Source organism: Cylas formicarius, unplaced genomic scaffold (assembly GCF_029955315.1).
Source record: "Cylas formicarius isolate icCylForm1 unplaced genomic scaffold, icCylForm1.1 PGA_scaffold_3__17_contigs__length_32017465, whole genome shotgun sequence".
In the NCBI taxonomy this organism is placed as follows: domain Eukaryota; kingdom Metazoa; phylum Arthropoda; class Insecta; order Coleoptera; family Brentidae; genus Cylas; species Cylas formicarius.
The window spans coordinates 15653908-15678984 of NW_026844326.1; the positions used below are offsets into that span (position 1 = coordinate 15653908).

General features: G+C 32.5%; 2 protein-coding genes across 7 annotated transcripts; both read right to left on the reverse strand.

Annotated features, from left to right (window-relative positions):
- LOC132700041 (troponin C-like) lies at positions 1 to 7439 on the reverse strand. 4 transcript variants are annotated; one of them, XM_060667119.1, is made up of 5 exons: positions 3267 to 3829; positions 2510 to 3213; positions 1056 to 1330; positions 848 to 996; positions 1 to 154 (listed from the first exon to the last, which is right to left on the reverse strand). In XM_060667119.1, the coding sequence occupies exons 3-5, from the start codon at positions 1307 to 1309 to the stop codon at positions 126 to 128; spliced, it is 432 nt and encodes a 143-aa protein (XP_060523102.1). In that variant the 5' UTR covers positions 1310 to 1330; positions 2510 to 3213; positions 3267 to 3829; the 3' UTR covers positions 1 to 125. The 4 variants fall into 4 exon arrangements, with proteins under 4 accessions (XP_060523102.1, XP_060523103.1, XP_060523101.1 ...); XM_060667120.1 differs by lacking the exons at positions 2510 to 3213; positions 3267 to 3829 and adding an exon at positions 7163 to 7347; XM_060667118.1 differs by lacking the exons at positions 2510 to 3213; positions 3267 to 3829 and adding an exon at positions 7371 to 7439 and having other exon boundaries at positions 3 to 154.
- A 3975-nt stretch (positions 7440 to 11414) lies between these two features.
- LOC132700042 (troponin C-like) lies at positions 11415 to 22138 on the reverse strand. Of its 3 annotated transcripts, none has more exons than XM_060667121.1 (4): positions 22053 to 22075; positions 12737 to 13011; positions 12533 to 12681; positions 11415 to 11536 (listed from the first exon to the last, which is right to left on the reverse strand). In XM_060667121.1, exons 2-4 carry the CDS (start codon positions 12988 to 12990, stop codon positions 11508 to 11510), a joined length of 432 nt encoding a protein of 143 aa, XP_060523104.1. In that variant the 5' UTR covers positions 12991 to 13011; positions 22053 to 22075; the 3' UTR covers positions 11415 to 11507. The 3 variants fall into 3 exon arrangements, with proteins under 3 accessions (XP_060523104.1, XP_060523106.1, XP_060523105.1); XM_060667123.1 differs by lacking the exon at positions 22053 to 22075 and adding an exon at positions 16210 to 16368; XM_060667122.1 differs by lacking the exon at positions 11415 to 11536 and having other exon boundaries at positions 12528 to 12681; positions 22053 to 22138.
- Between the last annotated feature and the right edge of the window lie 2939 nt (positions 22139 to 25077).

The window sequence follows — 25077 nt, forward strand, 5'->3', positions numbered from 1 at the left end:
ATAAAAACAAACACGTCTTTTATTTATTGCAAAAAAAGTTTTATTAAAATTAAAAATTAAGTGCCTACGACAATAACGATATTATTTACAAACTAAGTTGTCTAGAGAGTATAATTAAATGTGCGCTAATCACCGGTCATCATTTCCATGAATTCTGAAAAAAACAAACTTAGCATCACTTTTTCCATTTTTAGGACATCATAGCATAGCATCACAGCAGCATTAACCATTATTTCCGTTTAAAATTTTACTTTTACATATCTAAAATCGAATTGTTTGCATCATGCCTAATTTTAAATTGTCCTTAATTACCATTTAAAATGATTGTGTTGTTCCACGAAATACTCGCAACGAAAATTAGCGCTCAAAAATAAGAAGCGTGCTTGTAGATATCATTACCAACCAGCGAGTATTAAAATTTTATGGTAAATACATCGATATTTCGGCATCTGTCTCTTTCGATAACGTTATCTTTTGATCCACCTTGAATATGTGGTGGGCATAATACAATTAGAAACAATTCTTACTTATCTTTTCAGAAATCGTTCTATACTTAGCTTCTCAGGTTTGTGACGAAAAAAGTTAATGATATTTTAATTAACAATAGGATTATTTTTATGTTTTTGCAATAAAATTTCATATTTATCTTTAAATTGTGTACCTAAACATGGATGCTAATTTATTTATGTTTATTGGAAACATATATGCATGCGAGATCATTCCACCCTGTACAAAAATCTTATAGGGTTAACATAAATAATTTCCCATTAAAACAGTACAACCTAGGAAGTTGACCATTAAACTCAACGACGCAGATGAAACCAATATAGTAAAATTCAAAATTTACCGTCGAAATCGACGGTTCCTGAGCCGTCAGTATCAATTTCCGCAATAATGCCATCCAGTTCCCTTCCAGTCAACTTGTCATCTAACGCTCGAAGAATTTCCTTAAGAGTTCCGGTTGTTATGTAACCATTGCCCTCTCTGTCGTACAACCTATAGCAATTTTGATCAAAACTAACTTAGTTGATAACATATAGCGTCAGTTTACAGACCTAAACGCTTCCTTGAGCTCTTGTTGTGTACTTTCGTCGTCGTCTTCTTCCAAAAAATGGATCGCGATGTCCGCGAATCCGTCGAAGTTGACTTTTCCCGAACGATCGGGATCTTTTTGTCTGATTAGGTTGTTTAGTTCTCCTTCATCGAACAACTGTCCCATCGTGTTCAAAATGGTGGCTATTTTAACAGTTTCTATATAGCCGGTTTTGGCTGTATCGAACATCTGAAAGGCTTTACGAATTATGGCCATTTTCTGTTCGTCGTCAGATGCCTGCAAAATGGACAAGTAGTTTGTCATGTCAAAAGGTGTTAGAAGGTGAAATGTGCAACATGTTTGCAATTGGCAATTATGTAAAGTACAATTGAAGGCTTTGGTAGTACGCGTGTCTTATTTACTTTTTTTTTTCGCTTTGAATCGATTAAAAATAAAATATTTCAATACCAGATTTGAACGTTGAGCATTGAGCATTGACCAAAATTTAATATACTAATCAAAACCCACATATTTATACAGTTATTGTCTTCATGAAAAAATTTTTGAGCAAGTTCCTTGTGTGCAAGCAAATTTAAAAAACATAAAATAAAGTTTTATTTTATATATAGGAATACAAATTTCATAAGACGTTGAATAGTTTTGATAAGATATAAAGCGATGTTGTTCAATGGAAATAATATGCATTTAGTGATAGCTCACGCGAGTAAACCGAGAAGAACAATTTGTTTCGTCCCCCAAGAAAGAGGGAAAAACATTTAAGGCAAAACTTAAATAGTTATAATTTCTGGCAGCTTTCTATTAGGTTTAGGCTTAGGTTTCTTTAGGTTAGATATAAAATTTAACCAGAATATCGAAAGCTCACGACAAATCCAAGCCAAGTATAACCAATTATAAAAAATGTAGTATACTCCAAACAGAGATCATGTCAAGATTGTTAAGGTTTTTAGTAGTATTTATAAAATGTGTTATATTATTTATTTATTATTATAAAGTTTGCTTAGAATACTCTGGCAGCCATGTTTACAAGATTTCAAGTACCATTTTTTTAAATGATTATAATTAATTTTGATTAATATGTTTTAGCTTGTAATGATAAGAAGGTAAATATTTTAGAAAGGACAATACATAAACACAGAAGTTAAAGCATACGTACAGTTCTGTTTATAGAAACCCCCTAATTAATTAATATCTGGACTGAATAAAGGTCACAGTAATACACATCATTATTGTGAGACCAACCCTAAATAGCATAACAGATGGGAGCATAATATGCTCCAGAACATTCATAATAAAAAATTCCCTCGAATCGGCAGCATACACAAGCCCATTTGCACTTATCCAACCCCATATTTCGCCAGAAAAACGCTCAGGCCTAAAAGCGAGGTCGCTAGTACAGCGCTCTTCAAATCTTGTTCCGTCTCGTCGACATACTCGAATTTGCCCCATACAACTTACTTGAAAAGTTTTTTTGATCCATGAATGGGTACTAATATTGAGGTCCGCGATATGTGTAATTTAATACAAATATTAATCGTCCTTCTTAATGATGATCTCTTAAGTGGTCCCGAAGCATAACATCCTCTTCGGGATTGCAAATTTTAGGACGAGGCAACCTTCCTTTCTTTTCAAGCACCCGACAACTCCCAAAACTTTTCAATTTCTAGAAATCTGCTCATATTTCTGCCATTAAATTGTGCTTGTGCACAAATTGACCAGTTTTTGCCATTATTTGTGCTTTCTCAACTACTGTAAAATGATGGGGCATTTTAAAATGTTGACATCTATCTAAAATGACACCATGCACTTGTTTGTTGCGTTTATTATTCATTTTATATTGTAGTTTTGCGCCCATTGCCGATATAATTTGCTATAGATTTAGCACTATATAAGCTGACGTCCTTTCACTCCCATAGTTGAAAAAAAACGTTGCATATTAATCTGAACGTCGCGTTGTACGCTTTTCAGTTTTTCAATTTTCATTTCAATAGTCTCCAGCGATTTCAAATGGCACTGCATCACTTGACCCACGCGTTCGATGTCATTGTAGGTGTTCGAACTGGTAGCTTTATAACAGTCGATTTCATCGGTGAGCTGCGCCAAATTATCCAGCGAGAACGCTACAGTTTGCAGCAGATTGTACATATTGGTACGGTACGTGTCTAAAAGAATGTCACAGTGTATTTATGATTTGGGCGTATACCGTGAATTATACCAGTAATTACGCTCTTGGAACTTTTCTCCCCGCACTCGCATCTTTCCAAAATCACCAACGATTGGTCAATTTGGGCCAGGTTGCATTTTAGAATTTCGATGTTGAGTTCTATTTGGTTCTGGACGAAAATCAGCGTAACCAATTTCTTATGTATTTCGGAAATTGCATGCTCGTTAGCTTGAGTTTTGAGAAAGAGTCGATTGATTTCGTACGCCTGCAAGCAAAAGGTATCTTCTTCGCATCTCAAATGCGACGCGGAATATTCTATAATTGCATTCAAATCGCTGAATGTGGTAATATGACACTTCAAATTTGGAGACAAACTCATTGACATATTTGTCAGTACTAATAGGTTTCTCGAAATTAAAGACATTTCTCACTAGGTTAAGTAAGATAAAGTAAGCATTTTCGACGACGTCTTAGTCTTGGAATAGGTTAGCCAGAAATGCTTTGGTTAGTTTTCAATTACAAGTTTAATCGTTTATGCATCATTGCTTCTTCGTTTCACGTTTTATCCTGGTCCGGATTGACAGATATTACATGACATTAGGTCCATAACGAATGCATTTCTGAAATTTGCATATCAACTTGTCTTTTTTTATGTTTCCTAATGTTTTCATTTTACTATTAAAAAGTTATTATCAAATATTTTTAATAGTATATTTTGGAGATTCGCATAAATTGTAAAATGATTGTTGTATTTTATTAAAAGTACTTCAACCGAAACCTAGAATATATTTAAACAGAAATAAGGAAAAAGGGTATGAATATTTCAACACTCAATCCACCAAAAATCAGTTAAAAATTCGAACCGAAATCAGGACCAACTTTAGGAGCTAATTTTGAATTTCAAAACAATGTCGCTGCGATTGTTCCTGAAATTCCGGGCCGAAACCATTAAGAACGGTGAAATGAAAAGTCTTGTAAAAATTTTGGAATATCAGAACAACATAACAATGTAATTGCGAGCAGCAGTGACATCTTGATATTTTAAAATTTGCTCTGGAATTTTCATTGCGGTTTTGACGTTTCTTATGCAGTTTTTGCCAGATTTATAGGTAGAAAATATAAAGTAGATCTATGGTAGAAAGCAAAGTATAAACATTAAAATTAGCAATAGGTAAATTTATCGGAAACTAATTTGGAAATGAAGATAATACAAATAGAAATTAAAAATCGAAAAATTTACAGAGCAACTCAATTAGTCAAAATAACTTTAGTTTCGGTCATTAAATAAGTAACGGTTAACTAAAAATATCTTTAAATTGAACATAACAATGAAATTTCAATTTGTAGGGGCTTAATATTGTAGGGAAGTTATATAAGTTATTTTGATAAAATTGAGTTGCTCTGTATATTTTGCGATTTTTAAAACTAATTCCTAGGAAATATACATTACAATAAAAAAATATGTGTAAGGAAAAGATTAAACTTTTTACCAATGCTTTTAATTATTTTATCCGTAATTACAACTAAAGTGTAGTAAGTATCTTCTTATTATCCCTTATTATTTCTTATAATACTCTGAAACCGGCTTTATTTTTGCGCCGTACAAGGTTATCAGAGTAGATTATTTTAACTTGATAAAGCTAACCATACTCTTTTCAAATCCTGTACTCTGAAAGTACTCATTTGTATCATTTTATGCTGATTTGTATTTCTAAAACATTTTTTTAGATTATTTTATTTCAATTTTATTAATTAAATGTTTAAAATTATTTTCGCCGTGATTTCAATTTCACGCACACATATTGCTTGCCGTTTCCGGCACTACAGAAGACAGGGCAAACACCAGACACCAGTTTTACAAGTGATTTCAATTCCCCGCGCACATATGTCTGAGGTTTCCGTCATAATTGAGAGGCCGTTTTATGTACCTAGAGACATAGATAGATACTAGAGACCTCTTTTTCTAACAAGATGGCTATATCCATCTCTCCAATATTTGTGTACGTTATCCCAAAGCTGATTTTTGATGTACAGTATGTACAGCATGCTGACAGTCTTGACACATGGGTAGTATGTACGACAAAGTTTTATCGTAATTCCCTTTCTGTTTAAGTAATTTGAAAATCAACAATTCCGAGCTTTTTGTTCAGGTTAACAAGATTTGAGGTGCACAAAATAAAATAAAATTTTATTTTATTTATTTAGTCAAGGTCATATAAGTATTAATATTATAGTTTCATTTTCATTTTACTGAAATCATATTATTCAGATTATCATATTTATTTAAAATCAAAATAAAAATTACATTAGTATCTAATATAATTTTTAGATTATTAATTCAAATATGAGCGATAACAAAAGAAGGAAAAATCGTTTAAACGAAAATTTAAAAAATGAGTGTAGTCAAAAAGCGAAATGATGACTACTGGGTTAAATGCACAATCTTCAATAGGGAATGTTCAATTGCAATTATACAGTTATAGAGGATACTTTCGATTTTCAGACAATAATCCCTAATCCAAGTTATCCCTATCCAAATTATTAAAAAAAATTGTGACCAAAAATTGCGCGCGAACAAAATGTGAGTCTATCGTCATCAGCAAATTTAATAAATACTGCAGGAAAATGCTATCAGAAAATCTAGATTCTGTATCATCGACCCATCGAATCACAATTAAATAAAACTTTATCCACTTTTAGTAAGGTATTTCGATATTAAGAACGGTATTCAAATTAAGATTTTAAATTTGGAATCAATCGAAGAAGAAACATCAGACATTTTATCTAATCACTTACAGACAACAATTTCAATAAGAAAATTTTGTCATCGATACAGCATCAAGTTCAATGTCAATAGATGTGGAAGTAATTATTACAAATATTTATATTTCAATCAAGTTTGAAAGAATTTTGTGAAGAGGCTTTTGCTCAATACAAAAAACTGCTTGGTTAGTCCAAAGTCAGATATCCTACAATTTTGAAGAAATTCTATCAAAACGATATATCAGAAAGTATGCTTTATTTTATTCACAGTCGGGCGTTGTAGTTTCATAAAATTACTCGACAAATTGAAAGATATAAAATCTCAGCAGCAAACGGTTGTATTATATTAAACGATTTACATTCAATGTAAATCAAGATTCGATGATGATTTTTACCACTAATTCTAAAGAAAACTGACCGTTTTGGAAGATTCCAATCTCGGAATAAAAAATGAATTTTTCAAAGAAGTTAAAAATGTTTATAAAATTTGCTACGAACATATCAAAGAATGGATAGTGAACTTTAGAGCATTAAATTGTTTCAATTGGACCCTTCTAAATAGTAAAAAGTTTCTTCAGCGGTCGAATTTGTAGTGAAGGAAGTAAAAAATATCGTTGTTAATGACAATTTTCTCTTTGAAGAAATTCGATGAATAAATTTATATTTAAATCAAGAAAAATTGAAGAAATGGAACGATGACAAAAGATAGAAGAAACCTTTCGGTATTTTGCCGTTCAAAGGGTATTTTCACTAGCGAATGATTGGAGCAGTGAGAAGTCGCAATTTTCGGTAAAAACATTATCATTAAAGTTGTTTGGATTATTAGACGAACATCCTCATTTAGCACAAAAATCCACTCCTCTGAAAAATATGTTTTTAAGAGAAAATAAAGTTTTTATCGTTTTTTCTTCTGTTTTTTTCACCTATGAAATACTTGCAAAGTCTTCTTTTTGGACAAAAAATAGTTGTCACCCTAGTTAACATTTCGATAAAGTGCACATTCTGATTCCCTAAAGATAGTTCGGAAAAAGCAAATTACGACAAAGTTTACATTACAGAAGTTGGACAAAATTTCCCGACGTTAGGTCAACATATTTAATTGATTCAACAACCAAATAAGCAAGTACACAGCAACTTAAAAAATAATTGTTATTTATAACAACTCTACTATTTCGTAAAAATACCTAAAAGAAGTATTATCTCGAAAGCAGTTAGACGTTGCTCAAGAGTTATTTTTAATCTATATTCCAAATAATTATCATCCAACGAAAACTTGCTATCGATGTAGCAAATACACCGTAAAGAACTTCAACATCATTTTGTCATTATGTATGACTTGGCACTTCTCGACATTACTATCTCGACACATTAACTATCACTTCTACTAATTACCATTTTAGATGCTCACTCCACTACCTTATGAGCTGCAAATGCTATCGCTACTGGCAAAATAGCAGGGGGATGTCTGATTATTATATATATATATATATATATATATATATATATATATATATATATATATATATATATATATATATATATATATATATATATATATATATAACAGACTCCAGTCGTTGCCGTTTTCCCGAAGAAGCTAAATTTATCAGAACCTTTCGTGCGTTCGTTAAAACTTGGTCGGTCGCGTTTCAGAAGTAAACGCCAACCAACCAATTTTACATCACAACAAAATCACCAAATTTTAGAGACATGAAATGAGAAACAATAATAGAACAGTTTCTAGAATATAAAAGAAGCCTTTTTACATTTTCTTCACTAACATCATATTTTTCAAGTGTTTTTGGCAATAAACGTAAATGCGAATCAATTTTCGATAATCAAGAAGTTGCAGTGTTGTAAGCGTATTTGATTGTCTACAGCGAGTTTGTGTTATCTCTGTTATCTATTTATTAACTGTTTTTACGCCAATCGGAAAATAATCTAAGTAGCGTTTTTTGCTTCGTTGGTGATTAAGGTGGTTAAAACAGAAGATGATATTTCGGAAAGGATCAGAAAGTTTACAACTAAAATCCCTAAAAATCCAGAAAAATGACCAGAGAAGGATTCAATACATAAAAAAATAAAAGCGTACCAACAATTACCAACAGAAAAAGTTGAAAATCTTTGTACTATGGCCTTTATGTATTAGTTCTTTATTTTGAATTACTATTATATCTGCAGTTTCTTGTTGGAAAGTATTTTTTTAGTCTGTTAATCACAGCACTCAGACTGAAAGGAACAATTAAAAAGAATAAATATAGAGACACGAGTTTTCACAAAATTAATTCAATAATCCAAATACGAACTACAGCTGGTTCACCGAGATAAAATAGCACTAAAAAATAGCGAACTAGTCAAAATATAAACAAATAAAAAGGTTTTTAGTTAAAACGTAGCGTAAGGTAAAAGCAATAGAGAAATTTTGGAAAAATATTTTTTAAGGAGTTGCCACGACAGATTCTACCTGTTTAATCGCTTGGGTCTGCTTGATAGTGAAGAGCTTATTTCTTCGCATTTTTGCTAACTTCTTCCCTTTGAAAAAATATGGTTTTTGTTAGATTTTAAAGCTTTTATTCCTATTTGCTAAAATTCAACATATCGAAGCATTTCAATGCAATGCAAAGCAATGTTTGTTTGTAGGATTAACAACGTTCTTTTAATCGAGACTTGGTTCTCATGACCCGATGCGGACATTAATTAAAAACCTTCGGCCATCACTTCATTTTAGCAGATCTGAATTTTTCTGAAAACTATATCATTATTTCTAACAAATCTTCCCTAAAATTTTGTTAATCTCATTATTGCGCAAAATAATTTGCTTGACTTTAACAATACCTGAAAGACGTATATCTGTAATATAGATCATCTATAATAACAAATTAAAATTATTCAAAGGAACTTATACAGGCTACCCAGAAATTTTGTAAATAGTAACAAAATAAAATTATGTTAATATAAATAATGACTTCATTCAACTTTGGAGCACAAATATAAATTTTTATTAAACTTTCCTGAAGCTTCTGTAACATTAATAGCTGACTTGACCTGCATTGCTTTACGCGTTGGGAAACAAACGTCGAACGGACTGCGTTCCAAATATTTCGGTAGGTGTGAAAAACACGTGGTATCACGATGGAAACCTAATTAGTAGTCAAAATTAGAAAATGACAAATCCTTTCGTTTATTGCAAAACACAAATAGCTAAGTAAATAAATAACATTTTGCCAGTGCGGATTAAGGGTTTTGTCAGCTTAATTTGTTTCGTGCCGTTAGTAGAGATAAATTTATATAAAACGTTTGCAGCAATGCGCCTTTGTATCAAACTGAAAAATTGGCTCCATTTATTTACCAGTTCATACGAGTTTTATTGCGTTTTGTTGGTTTTACTGTTTGAACTTCTTTACACCAACAATATTATTTTCAGTTTTCAGTTGCAGTTATTGCAAACTGTTGTAGGTTGTTGTAAAATGTTGCTCCGTATGAAAAATAATTACTTTCTGTTTGTAACCTCTAGTAATTCACATATTTAAAGTTAATGGCACGACCATATGTTTGTTGTAATCGCTTTTCTATAGAAATTGTACACAATTTTCAAAATTAAACTTATTATAATATTAGATAATATTTATTTCTTCAAATTGTGACAATTTTTTTGTGTTCACATTTGAAAGCACATATTCATATGTTTTTGATATCGTTGGGAATCCCGTTGTATAAAAATACGTCGATACTGTAACTGAAGTACCTTTCATCGAAATCAGTGCTACGAGGAGGACGCGAGATATATTCTCTCACTAAACTGCAAAAATATAGATCTATAGGATGGCTTACATGCTAATTTTCTGATCAATAAAAGTCAGTTATTGAATCCCATCAGAACGACCCTGTGTGACACTTTAAATACAGAATTCATAAATTCAAAAATTGGCGAAAATTGTTGCTTTTTTGATATTTATTATGACCCATTTACTCTGAACTTTGAAGCCTTTAAACGACACTTAACACCAATTAATACACTATAATTTAAAGCGTTAATTAGTTCTTAAATAGATTTAACTTGTAAAAAATATTTTAATAATTTAAACTAGTCCACTGACAGAGTATCTTTTTTTAGACATTTTGGGCTTTCCTTTTATTGGACAGCTGCATCTGTCTGTAGGAAAGACTTGTTTATAAATAAATAAATAAATATACAGCTGTCTTGAAGTAGTTGCTTCATTTGTATCTGCTGACTCAATCACCAACTGGTCTTTCAATATTGGATGACAAAAATATGAATGGACTAGCCGTAAAATAATGTATTCTAATGCTTAATAGACAAGCTCAATTCTTAATTTTGGTATCTTTCCCTTTTATCCTCCTGCTTACTATAATTAGCTTTTACCGCATAGTCATTTTTAAATTATACTACTTGAGAATCTGTGGAACACATTTTCCCCTTTTTTGTTAACATTTACAGAATTCCACCTGATTTAGTCATACTGCACATAGTTCGTCCTGGTAAATGTATATAATAAATTTATCTTTTAAATCTCTAATATAAAAATCTCTAATATAACTGTTAGCGTCTTAAATCTTTTGAAAATTATATTGAAAGAAATTATAACAGTTGAAGAAATGTAGCTCAAAAATTCAGCACAATATTAAAAAATAAAATAAGCGAGCTTAATAGCAATCAGAACCACATTTGTTTTTTAAGTATTATTAAACAGAAGATACCAATGTGGAAGTTTTTCAAAATCTCTCTTCGATTTACATGTTAACGTGCAGTTTGAATCTGAATTTGGACTTTTTCAAACTGGGTTGAACCAACAAGATTTATCAATTAAATTGAAAAATATAAATTAGGACTTCCAATCTAAGTACTATTTTGCGAATTATATAATATACTATATTTTATAAACAATTTTCTCTGCAAAATTATCCAAATTGAAATAGTGACCTCTTTTGTTCCAATTTACCACTGTTCTCACTGAAAGAAGATTGTAGTGTGTGCTTTAAAAACTCAACTCAAAAACAGAACTCAATATTCGAAGGTTCCGCTTAATCTGGCATGAAATTTTGATTTTCAGCCACGCTGACCGGAAAATCCTGCACGTTTTTCACGGATGTCAGGCAAGAGTTAAACTTAGAATATTAATTTTAATTAATCCCGCGCCGCCTCAACCGTAAAACTCAATTTGGCGGAAACCATAAATTTTACCACGAGAACATTTTCGAATAAATCAAACACCAAGTTCAATGCAATTATTAACAACCGAACAAGTTATATGCCTTAGATCTTCGATGTTCCGTAAAAAATCAGAGTGGCAACCATCCAAAACGAAATTTTGGATAGTCGCAGGATCGCACTTCTCATAAAGAAAATTCGACCAAGCTATCGCAAAATCTATATCGGCTGTGGATTCCCTAAGCGCGTAACAAAAACACAGTTCCTTGCCAACAATAATTTATTGATTGCTTTGGCAAGCACTTACATAACAAAAAAATTAAATAGAGATAAATATACACTAGATTATAACTTTTAACTTAATCACCGGTCATCATTTCCATGAATTCTGAAACAAATTATACACCGAATTAACAACACTTTACATGCAATAAGGTTTTGCACGATCGTGGTCTTTTAAGTAGGCTCACCGTATCTGTTGGGAATACTATTGAAGACCCAACCGCAGAGCACGCTAGACAACGGATAACGAAATAAAAGTAATTTTTTTGAAATTAGACAATACAAATCCACTCATAAAATTCAACAAATCTAAGCATTTTATCATCCTTCTAAACTTTAACATAGATGACAGTTTTAAAAAGACTAAATTTTCATTTTGGACTTACGTAAGTTTAGTGTGGACCAAATAAACTTGTAAGCAAGGCCTGGCGCACCTTGTCATTTTCTATATAGGCATTTTGTTGTTAAAAAATTTTACTTTGTCTATATCGTCAGGGGTTGCTTGACACCCTATATCCTCTAAGCTTTTGAGACATCACAAATTCTAATAGATATACATTAATATCAACATTTGTCATATAATGATCCCAGCAATTTCTTAAAATCCCTCATACATAATGAGAGGGGAACAAAATAAGGTCAAAAGTGTTGGATAAAGAGACGACTCGAATCCCGGTCTACTATTTGCACATGCTCTGTAAGATGGGCTCTCAGTACCTATAATGTTTAATACCGATCCTTGAAGATTTCTTTTTCCATTTTTTTTTTTTTGGATTACTATGCTATGGATAAAAATGGCATGGCATAGATATTCAACAAACCTGGATAGTGGCAGCCACGACGCGAAATTGCCAAAAAATATCGCAAAGGTGTTGGTATATTGTAAGAATTAAGTGAACACGTCCCAAAATAAATATAAAATTTGTTTCGTGTATATAAATAATAATATATACTTAATGAATTATTCGTGGGATTGTATTCATTTTTCGACAAAGTACATTTTTAGTGTTCGTAGAATATCGCGGAGGGAAAGGAAGCCGAAGCAGTACCACAAGAAGATTAACTTCTTTGATCTAATTATCAGAAAGCTAACAATACTAACCATCAAAGTCAACGGTTCCAGATCCATCGGTGTCAATCTCGGCGATAATTCCATCGAGATCGCGGCTGGTTAGGTTATCATCCAAAGCGGCCAAGATTTCTTTGAGAGTGCCTGTCGTTATGTAACCATTGCCTTCTCTGTCGTACAACCTAAATCGCGAAGTAAATGCCGTTAAACGAAAGAAGTTTTATAAGGACTGATCACCTGAACGCCTCCTTAAGTTCCTGTTGAGTGTTTGCGTCATCGTCCTCCTCTAAGAAGTGCGAAGCGATTTCAGCGAAACCGTCGAAATTGACTTTGCCGCTATGATCGGGATCGTTTTTCCTGATCAAGTTGTTAAGTTCGCCTTCATCGAACAACTGACCCATGGTATTTAAAATGGTGGCGATTTTGACCGTTTCGATGAAGCCAGTCTTGGATGTGTCGAACATTTGGAACGCTTTGCGGATGACCGCCATTTTTTGGTCATCGTCCGACGACTAAACAAACAAGACGGAGAATTGGTAAAAAAGAATCATTTTCACAATTAGGTGTTAATACAAGAAGAGTTTTGATATTATGTTTCTTGATTTTGTAATTTTTCAACAAGGTCGCGTAAGACGTTGACATCCTTGGTATGACTATAAGGAAGAACTTTAACACCATCAGAAACGGAAATTCTTGTATTGGGCTGCAAAGCAGTAAGATCTGGAAAAGTGGTTTTCAAAGAAATTTGAAGGCGACAACTCTCGTGAACAGTCCTCGATTTTCTTTGCATTTAGTTCGAATTCCTCTAGAATTCCTTCATATTGTTCGCCATAATGCCACAACGCCGCAATATATGAATATTATTCATTATCAGCTTTTGACGGAGTAGTGAATCGTTTGTCTCCATTCCATTACGTCTGTCTTTTTGACAAGACATCCAGCTTTCATTTCAGAAATAAATTTTATTTTTAGGATCTCGCTTAATAATCGAAGTCATTTCTGAAGTGATTAGTCGAATGCGCTTCCGCTGTTCTTGAACCACTTGTTATGAAGGTGCAGAATCAGCCAGTACTTGTGATATTTATTTGAGAGTCATTTATTTGACTGCGCTTTGATGTACTCAAATTGACCAGCCAGCGCACAACGATCCAGATAACCTATATCTCTATTTATAAATCTAGAATCCTCTTGCGTCGGTTGTTGATGAATCGCACTTGATGACGTTTCGCCAACAGCGCTTAACTAAAACTGAACAACCAGCAGGATGATTGTCAAAACGTAAGCAAGTTGGAATCATCAACAACGCAGGAAGAATCCAGAAAGAATATTTTGAAACATATAGAGAACAACTGTTGCCCTAGTAAGTTCGCATATTTATTTGCACGAGAGAGAGGGAAAGAAAGAGCCGGCAAAAATCAGTGTACTCCAATTTTTTAAGAAAAATCAATTTTTTTATGCTCAAGGAGTAACATGTAGATACTGATCAAGTTACTTTGCAATTTGCAACCTCTAAACTTGGATTTGCAATTTTAGTTAATTACATTCCTTCTTTTTTAACATGCAATGAAAATATCGCACCAAGGTTATTATCAAGTTATATAAGTAGAAAACTTTTAATCATTTTCCGCTAAGTGTATTAATGTAAACAATTAATATTGTAAAAATAGAAAATAATTTTCGATCACTTGGGGGGGATGCGATATGCATTAAAATTTTACTCCACCAGTTTCAATACACACTCCAGATAAATTGATCTGCAAAATGACAAACGGCGAATTTTCGCGTTGTGGAAATTTAATTTTCTACGAAACAGGTGAATTTCCAGTTACGAAACATAACTTTAAACCGACCTGGAAATATTCCATGAATTCGTTATTAATCCGGCAAAACTAACGTGGCGCAATTATCTAATGTAATTATAGTAAAGCTCTAGCAACCGCTCTAAGACGTATAATCTATTTGAATATTTTATTAACAAGTTTGTCTGAAGCTTATGTGGCCCCAATCAATAACAATATCGAGATCAATACTGATGCGGGTACGTAGGTGAAATATATATTGATAAAATGAAAAAGGTATTTCGCGACATATGCATCACCCGCGGACTCTCGAAAGAAATTGCAATTTTTACGGGTTTTTGGTTTAATGTTAATTTCATATTGGTTTAGGATATATTCATATATTAAATGTTATCTACTAACAACACTTTCTTTTACAATCTTTTCTTCCCAATAACTATACACAAAAAGGCGTTGAAATAAGGCCTCAATCGGTATTTGTATTTTTTTTTAATTTTCCTTTTTATTTCACCAGTTCAAAAACCCGTCATAAGTAAAATAGCTGGATTTTTACAACATGAACTTTAATTAACATGGGTCTTTATTATAGATGTATATCAAACAACAATGATTACAACAGTTACCAACTAACCAAAAGTAACAAAAAATTTTGTTGAAAAAAAAATGTATTTTAGAATATTTTAGAATTTTAGCTTATCTCGTGTAAAAATAACACTTGTAATTATAAAAATAGCCAAAGCGAAATATTTGGCAAGAACTCTGACCCAAATTTCAATAAATACTGAAAATGATTAAGCTACGGAGCTTAACTAATAAAACTAGCTTAAAATGCATCAATTGAGTTAGCAAAAATGGTTTTGAGTTATTTTTTCTTATAATTTGATATATTGACTCCTACTTCCTAATTGGAAGATTACACCAATTTTTAACGTATGGGTCATAAATTTTTTTTTACCATATTCTCAATATTTGTACATCTAAATGGTGATAACTGATATAGTGTCGTCTTAATTGCCATATAAATGTTTCTAAAGGATATTACATAGAATACTATATTTATTATAAATTAACCACTGGCAAATTTTACTCGATTATGAATATGTTATTATTAAAATCAAACTACGCATTACAGTTTTTAGGTTCATTTTGATAAAGCGTGCGGAAACTGTTAATTTCAGACGAGAGATTCGGTCGCGAACTACTGCGAACGTTTTCAGTACTTTAGTCACGGGTTTGTTACCAATCGTATATTTCGATAGTATTTAGTCATGGTTTTATTACTTCAGTTCTGGTGACCACGTCATAAGCTAATAAACTTGGTGACTAAAATGTAGGATATTATAAATAAATAATAAATGTAGTATGTAGTATAATAATAATATAAGTAATTTATGAAAGTTAACCAAAAGCCGCAATTTCCCCTTCCCCTTCCATCTTCCTTTTGTACCTATATAATTATATGAACAGGACACGGACACACTTTCAGATGAGCTTGTTTTTCAAAAAATAAAACAGAATAAAACGAGTATTCGTACGCAAATGCCAATTATTTTTAGCTACCGAAAATAAAAATAGCGCCCAAAATTAATAAACGATGTCGGCGCTAAAATAGATCAATCTTCGTTATCGGTGACACACTTTACGTAACTTGGTGACTATTTTTTCAAATACATTCTGCCCATCTATTACCAGTCAAAACTCCCCAGCCCATTGCGAAGTAGAGATAACGTCCAATAAAAATGATCACTATTGAGAATTATTATAGCCTTTTAGTGACTAAAGGGCATGTCAAATAAATTTATAATTAATGTGCGCATAAAACACCGCGCACGTCTAATTAGGATTAATCCACACTTCTGCGAACTAATTTTTGTAAATCGCAGCACACACACACGTTCATTGCAAACGTACCATCGTGATGGAATTGTTGGCTAGCCGACCAAATGGAAACAGACACTAGGAAAACATTTTCCACGTAAAAACTATATAGTTCCCCCACCCTCACGGGACTCTAATAAAAATTTGCGAAAAAAAATGAGTCTTACTGTTAAGATATATGCGGGTTAAATCCGCGTTCGTTTTTCGTTTGATGTAGTCGCTTTGGCAGTGGCGTGCGTGAAGGCCGGTTACGCCGCCGTAACTTTTGGATAAAAGTTATTTGCATTGTTGAGATTGTTAAAAATAACTGGTTCTGATTTATTCATTCCATTCTACACCTGAATACCTAAGAACAGCTTAGGATAAATATATCTAATTAGTCAAAGAGTGTTTTTCAGATTTAACTTTGAGTGCAATGTTCTGTTTATTTGCAGGTGACAACACAACACTATACAGTTGTACCGCAACACAATTCTTATGTAAAAAAATTATATAGGACTAAAAAATAAATAAATAAAGTTAATAAAAATACCACCAATATTTGTTTCAGAAATAATAACTTCATGCGCCGACGTTTTTCAACGATTCCTATCATACTGTGCACCAAAATTCATTAATAATTTTAAATAATGGAGAAAACCAACAGGGCGAGTAAAAATAGCCTACTTAAGGCACATTGGATCTGTGGAGATAAAAGAAATAAAGGCAAATTTAAAACTTCTTTATTAAAACTTTCTTCCTTTTTTCAAAAAATATTATAAAGCTAGCGATGTTATGTACAGCACAAACCTGAGAATGGGCCTGACTTTAGAGACGATGATTTTGCTGTTTACTGCCAGCGGGAAAAACCTCATCCACTGCTTCAGCGCAGTTCAAATTGTAGAAGAAAGCGATGATGACTTAACTTCAGTAAAAAAAAGATGAAAATACCAAAAAATACTGTGACCGCAACACAAATAAGAGGGCCTGGTGTCACTGCCCTAAATAATCTCCATATAAATTAAAATTCCAAGACCTTTATTAAACCAAAAGAGTCACGAAATAAAAAATACAGGCATATTCCAAACAATAATCCTAAGGGAAAGGAGAATCAGAAAAGGGTTAAACGAGTTTCAAGCTCTTCTAGGGAAGGCCTTGACACCAAAATTAAAATGCAATCTATAGCAACAATCTTTTGAAGGACACGAGAGGGAAAGCGTGGTGTCGTGAAGAATGAGCGGGTACTGACAGACATACATCATTTATTTATAAAAATTGTTTGGACTAGTAACCTATTTTTTCACTTTTATGACATTTTGATACCTTTGTCCTTTTGCTCTCTTTCCTAATATCGAACATAGGCGATATTGCTTTAATTTTCACTTGGGAATTTGTTAACTTTTAGATACTATTATAAACTGCCTGGAAGGAGGACAGGTGTATGAAGACAGGATCACTAAAATCAAGAAATGCTAGGAATCCTTCGTATTTGTTGAAAACAGTTATTAGTATTCGAAAGATCTCTTGGGAGAAATATCGACTACTTCAACTTATATTGAGAGGCAAAATTGATGGAGACCGTGGAGTGCGCAGAAAATAACTTCCATTGGAAGGGAATTGTTTCACCTCGCTAATCGTAGCCACAGTAATCGCTAAAGTTGCACGTAGAAGTTTATTTAAATTTTACATTATTAAATAGATGTAACAAATAGAAAAACATTCAAATCTAATCTTAATTAACAACGAAATACTCATGTTATCAGGATCATCCAGATTACCAAACTGTAACTTTTTACTGGGTTTTCTTGGAACATTGATGTATTTATATATTTATTGTTTATGTTTACTGAATGATTTGGGGTAGGTACTATAAATCGTTCATAACTTTATTTTATCTGAAATTTTTTTTTCTAAAAATTGGAGGTGAAAATTAGAAACCAGATTTTCTAGAAATATCTGCAAATTATTATAAAAAGCGATAGAGCTAAATATCGGTTCATTAGGTTTAAGTGGTAACGCCACTGTAAATTATTTATTACGAGGTGACAAAAATCTAAAGATAGCTTGCGCATTGGTGGTGTCAAACAATCTGAACGTAATTAGTGATTTTGTTGGAAAATTCGGTTGGGTATATAAATATCCGACTCGGTAATGCTTAATCCATATATCAAGTTTTCTCCTGGCGTCGCTATTTGAATAAAAAACATGGGTAGTGTTTATACGTAATCTGCATGATATATAATGCGGAGTTTATTTGAAATTAAAAAATTTTCTTAAAATTGTATTTGAAGTTTTCTAGTTTTTTTTTAATCGTAATTTTACCATGAAATACAAATCTGATTTCCGGAAGCATACAGGTAAACAGAAAAGTCGCCAATAGTTTTGGTATTGTATGAAGGCAATTGTATGTAATAATTTTTTAAACAAACTTCCACAGACTACTGTAATACTATTTACCAAACTTCTGGATTGTTTCTGCGTCGGTTGTTGTTGAATCATCCCGTCGGCTTCTTCATAGCTTAATTGAAACTCCAGCAACCAATCAATCTTAACCGCGACTCAGGTCTTTACCGACCCCTCATTTAGCTCCGCCCCCTCAAACAATATAAAAACAGTCAGTTTCAGTTAAGCTCTAAAGAAGCCAACGGGATGATTGGCGAAACGTTAGCAAGCTCGACTCAACAACAACCAACGCACGAGGAATCCAGAAGTTTTATAAACAGTAATTTTAATTTGTATAAATTGACGAGCGGATCAGGCGATAACTCAATTGTCGACAAATGACTGAGCGAGATAAGCAAATAAAATACAGCAAACCGTTCTTTTTTTTCCACGTTGTTGCAGTAGCAGGTCGATAAGACGATTACCACACATTGATCTATCACCACAATTAAAATAAATCCTAAACCACAAACAGAAACATGGAATATTGGGAATAGAATTTATAAATTACTCCGCCTTTACAGAAAATTTTAACCTCTCATTTTTGATTTGTTTATTCGACTAAATTAATTTGCATGAAGTTGGTCTATCTCTTTTTAAAAGAGTAAGTTTTCACAAGTCTCATTGTCGAGCCTCGGTCATGCATACTGATGTTTGCCTGTCTTTATAAGACACTAAGTACATCTATCGATATTCAAATATTTAAAATCAGGGAAATAGTAATTATTAATTAAATTAATTAAATTATTAATACTATACTATGATAGATAAGAATGTTACAATAATTCAATTTCATTGCATACACGAGTTACAATATTAAAATATCTATTTGATCTAGACATCTAGGTTTAAAACGGAAAACCGAAAATCAATTAATCAAATTATCAATTTTGGAACAACTTAATCTTAATTAAAATTAGAAAATTAAATTAAAATAAAAAGAACTATATCATATCATATACCAAAAATCTTGTTCGGGTTAGTTTTCGTGAGTTACTTTTTGGCTTCTTTAGAAAATATCTTAATTACTTCAATTTTCTTTTTCTATTCCCGTCTGTAATAGTATATTATGCAACAAGTGCGGTAAACGTCATTTGAATCACGAGTTTTTAATAAACGAGTGAGTTAAAAAGTTTACCTAACGTGTTGCATACTATACTTTTTCTACGACAGTTAGTTTTTGGATGCATTTTCGCAAAACAGCACAAATACATTCACTGACATGACCGTCAGAGTTGAGAGACGTCAAAATTCAAAGCGTGGGAAATATCTCCGAAAACATCCGATTGCTCCCAAACCCGTGTGGTAAAATATCGGAAATGTCCGAAGTGGCTCAGATCCGTGGGAAACGAAACTGGCGTGGTAGAGTGACGCATCCCGCACGCTAGATTGATGTTTAATTAGGTATATTTTCTACTCCCGTCTGCAAAATACCTAATTACACACCGATCTAGAGTGCGGGAAGCGTCACTTTACCACGCCAGTTTCGTTTCCCACGAATCCGAGACACTTCGGACATTTCCAGGATTTTACATGGATTTGGGAGCAATCGGATGTTTTCGGAGATTTTACCGCACTGTTTGAATTTTGAAGTTTGTCAATTCTGATGGTCATATCAGTGAATGTAATCGTGTTGTTTTGCAAAAATATACCCAAAAACTAATACACAGAAAAATGCTATGCAATATATCAGACAATTTATAAATACTACTTGCTATAAGCTACAATTAAAATCTAGTGGACCATTCGGTAAGTAAAGTGACATTTATAATTTAAGTTTCCCACAGAAATTTTACATACCTTTCGCATGAACTTTAGTGGTTTTTACAGTTTTTATATTAATATCTTGCCAACACCAATTGTACTAATCAGTACAAACAAAACAAAATTGAAGATTAGGACCTACTTTTTGTTGCTATACGATCTTAAAAATTTAATCCTCTTAAAATCTCTATCCTTGGATGATTTTTCTTCCAATTACAGTCTTTTTCTTTAAATAAACTAGTTAATGATCAATTGTAAAAGTTAAATAAAAAACATAACGCTTTAAAATTGTGCTTATTGCGCTGTTTATATGACATATCCAATAATACATATCTCTCTGTCTAACGTACAATAATTAGGTTTAATGGCAACTAGTAAATATTTTGTTTGAATTGGTACGAAATTCAGCAATCCGATAATCTGTTATTATTTTTAATTTGTTAAATTGTAATTTTTGCGTGACGGTCGTAGAAAAAGTATAGTATGCAACATGTTCGGTAAACTTTTTAACTCACTCGCTTTTAACTAGCTCGCTCCGCTCGTGTCAAATAAACTCGTGAGTTAAATGCCGTTTACCGCACCTGTTGCATAATATAATATTAGATACATCAAAAGCAGATTATAAAATTTTGTCCATAAATCAATTAATCCACGCCAATTAATAGCTCCATTACTTTTAGGGACGATAACATTTCTGTGAGTATTGCTTAATAGAGCATTGAAGCTGAAAAAACTGACATTTTCACAGCAAATTTTTCGAACTTCACTTTTCGGTAAATATTCCTTACGGCGTTCCGATTTTTTGAAACAACCAACTTTCTTTTTCCTTATGGTCGCGATATTGATTCTTAATGATTGATTGAAGACATAGATAGGTAACATTTTTAAAGGAAATATTAGTCGTTAGAAACAAACTTTATACTATTGAAGAAAGACGAGGAAATATTATCAACCCCTTTCTAGAAAGAAATGAGATATGAGCAAGTAAAACGATGCACATTTATTAATTATTATTAATTGATTATTAATTATTAATAATTAAGCACTAAAGTTTTCAAGGGATTCATTCGAGCATTTTTTTTAAATATGAAATTTATTTACCAACGAGCTCAATCAAAATTACAATTTTATGTCAAATCACGCACAAAGTACTCGCAAAACATATTTCCGGCCATTGGAAAGTATCTTAGGCATTTAAGAAACGGAACGCAAAAAACTTCAAACTATTAAGTTAACTGTATAAACCAGATTATCAGAAACTGAGCGAATGTTTTTTTTTATTTGACTTCACTTTTTGAATATCCGGTATAAATTTTTTTTGGGTATGGCAAATTTGGAGTTTTTTTTGTGACAGCAATAATTTGTAGCACCCTATAAAAAATAAAAATATTTTAAAATATGTAACGTATAATCATATTATTAATTATATTAACAGTAAAGCAATGAATACTAACTAAACTTCATTGCGAAAAAAAACCCAGTTTAATCAACATATCGCGTTGTCTTTAAGGTATTATTTATTTTTAAATTAGCAAATAATCCAACGTTTCTAATAAAGGTGGTAATAAAAAACTCGTATTTTAAAAACATTGAAGCCGATTTAAACCTACGGAATTAGCTACTGAAGGTGAGTCAAAGTGTAACATATCCGAAATTTATGTGCTTTGTACGTGACCTTTTGTTGAGCTTACATAAATCGACTCTCGCCTCGGAGGATCTAAGACGAAATCCAACCAACTCGGTCCGCCATCGATTTTACTGGCCATTATATCGTTAAACAAACCTAACTAAAACACCCAAAAACGTAAACAAAATAAACAGAATTGGCCACCAGGAACACTTTTATATCAAAGAGTGGGGGGCTGTTAGTCACTGAGGAAGATCTTTAATTGAAAGCTCGGTTTTTAAATTGAAATTGTACGGATAATAAATAACGCTCAGATTGCAAGCAGTGCAAAACATCAAAGCCAGGGGCGATTAATTTTGAGACCCTCGAAAATTGAAACAATGATTTTAATATGTTGGCTACAAGACAGATCCTAAATTAAATTTACCGCTTATTTTTATAAGCACGCTTTTGATCTTTATTGTGAAAATAGCCATATAAACTGATGCGCAAATGATCTTGCGCGCATACCCCTAGCCTCCAGTTTGCGCGATTTTCTTTCGGAACAGCAAACTCGTTTTTTTTCCTTAAAAATCAAGGAATACTTTGACAAAATACTTCCAAAAAAATGCAACATCCAACCTGAAAACACACTGGCCATATTGAGTGTTGAACGTTTGGTTTTATTGGTTGAAATTGGGATTCGAAATGACAAATCTTATTGGTTAACAGCGAATTTTGAATTGACTCGCACATACGCATATCGAATGGATTTTCTCAACGCTTTTTGATGTTTGCTTCAATTATCAGCATATGAAAATAACGGTTTTTGTCGGCAATCAATCATTTTAGTCCCCTGAAATTCGAACGCGTTCATGGAAAATAGTCAGCGTACCAATAGGGAGCTATAGCTACTGGTACGGTATCGCAAGCCAAAAATGTCGGATAGGTAGTCCGCCGAAAATTAAAATTAACAGGCGAAAAATTCATTTTTGTCCGTCGATGAAAAGCCAACGAAAACAGGGCGATGTTGAGGTTTGGACCAGATAATTATTTTCTATTATTAGCGGTTTTAACGTGATGTATATCGTGCACAAAAATAATAACGAGATATTTTACAACGACAAATGTATTAATAGATTTCAATATTTAGTTAATATGGGCACTTGAATTGTTTTTTAATATTCGTACGATTTTTAATTCAGTCGCTGTTTTAGACGCTCAGAAGTCATTTCGATAGACACCCGATATATTGCAGCCTTTCGTGGGATATTGGTGGCCTGTTAATTGTCTCACATTGGGAGAGAATTTGTTACAGCAGGCATCCCGAAAAATGTGTCAGGTTTGTGGGTTTCGGAAAAAAACGCAAGTTCTTATAATAACCGACTCCGTTGGAGTTGATTTTAAACCATTTAAGTTCCAAAAAAATAAATAATTAATAAACAACAATACAACTAACATACAAAATAACATATTCGCATGACAGAACTGTAGCAAAAGACTTTTATGTAAGTCTGGGAGTTTCCCAGATATTGTAGTATAGAATGAGTCAAAACTAAATGAACATAGGAAAGAAGAGGAAAGAAAAGTGATAGCGACGCAGGAAGCAAAAAACATTAATAATATGAGTGTTAAAAAAATTATTATATCTTTGTTCATTTGAGATAAAAGCAAATCCAAGATTGCTGAGACTGTGGAAAGACTCGTTTTTGTCTAAGCAGGTGTCATCGAAACTAGTGAATTATTCAAAATGACCATATTATAAAAGGAAGATCTTTTAAAGAGTTCCTTATTGTGTTGCGATACCCTAAGTAAACCGTTGTGGTGTAAATTTAAACCATAAACACTCACCCTGAAACTTTGTTAAATAAATGTAAAATCTAAATCTGTGATTCATATTAAGCCATAATGGAATTTGTAAGTAATATGAAATATTGTGACGAGTTCGTACCCCGTTTTGAGTGTGCACAACAATGATTTCACTGAGATAAAGCCAAGGAGTTTAAGCTATTGTCCATGGCAGTAAATTAGTTTTAATGTACTATAGCCTCTCCTAGGCTTATAAGCAATATGCCTTCTAAATCTAAGTTTATAGTCTAGATACAGAGCCAGGTTTTTATACGAATTGGAAAATTGTAATGGCAAGCCATCAACTTTTATTAATAATACTTTTATTATGGTCTGTTCATAGATACAAGACAGTGGCCAACTGCTTTTAAATGGGATTATCCAAGGGTGATCATTAACATACAATGCAACAAGATTATTACCAAAAGTTTCGGAATTTAAATTCAGTTAAAATTGAGGTCCGTAATAGAAAATAATTTTGTACTTACCTGTGTTTAAAATTCTTTGGTTTGATATACTACATAGTTTAAGTTTATTAGTAATCATTCCTATTTCGTGTGTAATACAGCGTATGTTGAATCGTGGGCGAATTATGCAAAATATGTGCGAATCTAGTGTATCTCAGGAGATGCTCCCGCCCAAATGTAGAAAACACTATTCTATTGAGACTAAGGAATTCCAACATCAACTATATGGAAAATTATGAATAATCCCATTTCAGCGAGGAAAAAAAAGAAGCGATGCTGACATTTTCTCGAGTGTAGATGAAAGTGATCAAGATATAATACGGAGTAAAATTTACCTTTTATACGAAGAACAAATCGTGCCTACATTAGATATCTTAATTAGGAGGCTTGAAAAAGATGAAACCGGTGTTATATGTGGCAGAACTACCTTATGTAAGTGTATTAAACACATGGGTTTTAATGGAATCTTTTAGAATTCGGAAATGGCGACTGGAATATCTAGAAAAAATTAGGATTTACAGAGAACAACAAAGGCCAATTATTTACTGGGATGAATCCGGGTTCGACACTTATGATACCCCGGAAAAGGGTTGGGTTGACTCAACTATTAAGTGTAAAACAAACGCGCCATCAAAAAGAGGTAAAAGAATAACTATTTTGCATGCTGGCTCTTCCTTTTCAACCTGCATACCTGCATATCATTACCCTACACTTTATTCCATTAAACATTTATTAAATTAAAGGTTGGGTGAGATTTAATTTGTGTACCCAAAGTTGCTGAATGAGTTGATCAAT

What these genes read in the sequence shown, in the direction of transcription:
- LOC132700041 (XM_060667117.1), bottom strand. Translation starts at nt 3,639, where the DNA reads ATGTCTTTAATTTCGAGAAACCTATTAGTACTGACAAATATGTCAATG. An exon ending in TTCCAAGAGCGTAATTACTG is followed by an intron (nt 3,214 to 3,266) that starts GTATAATTCACG and finishes ACATTCTTTTAG; the next exon opens with ACACGTACCGTACCAATATG.
- LOC132700042 (XM_060667122.1), bottom strand. Translation starts at nt 22,127, where the DNA reads ATGGCCAGTAAAATCGATGGCGGACCGAGTTGGTTGGATTTCGTCTTA. An exon ending in CGAGGCGAGAGTCGATTTAT is followed by an intron (nt 13,012 to 22,052) that starts GTAAGCTCAACA and finishes TTGTTTGTTTAG; the next exon opens with TCGTCGGACGATGACCAAAA. An exon ending in GAACTTAAGGAGGCGTTCAG is followed by an intron (nt 12,682 to 12,736) that starts GTGATCAGTCCT and finishes TTCGCGATTTAG; the next exon opens with GTTGTACGACAGAGAAGGCA.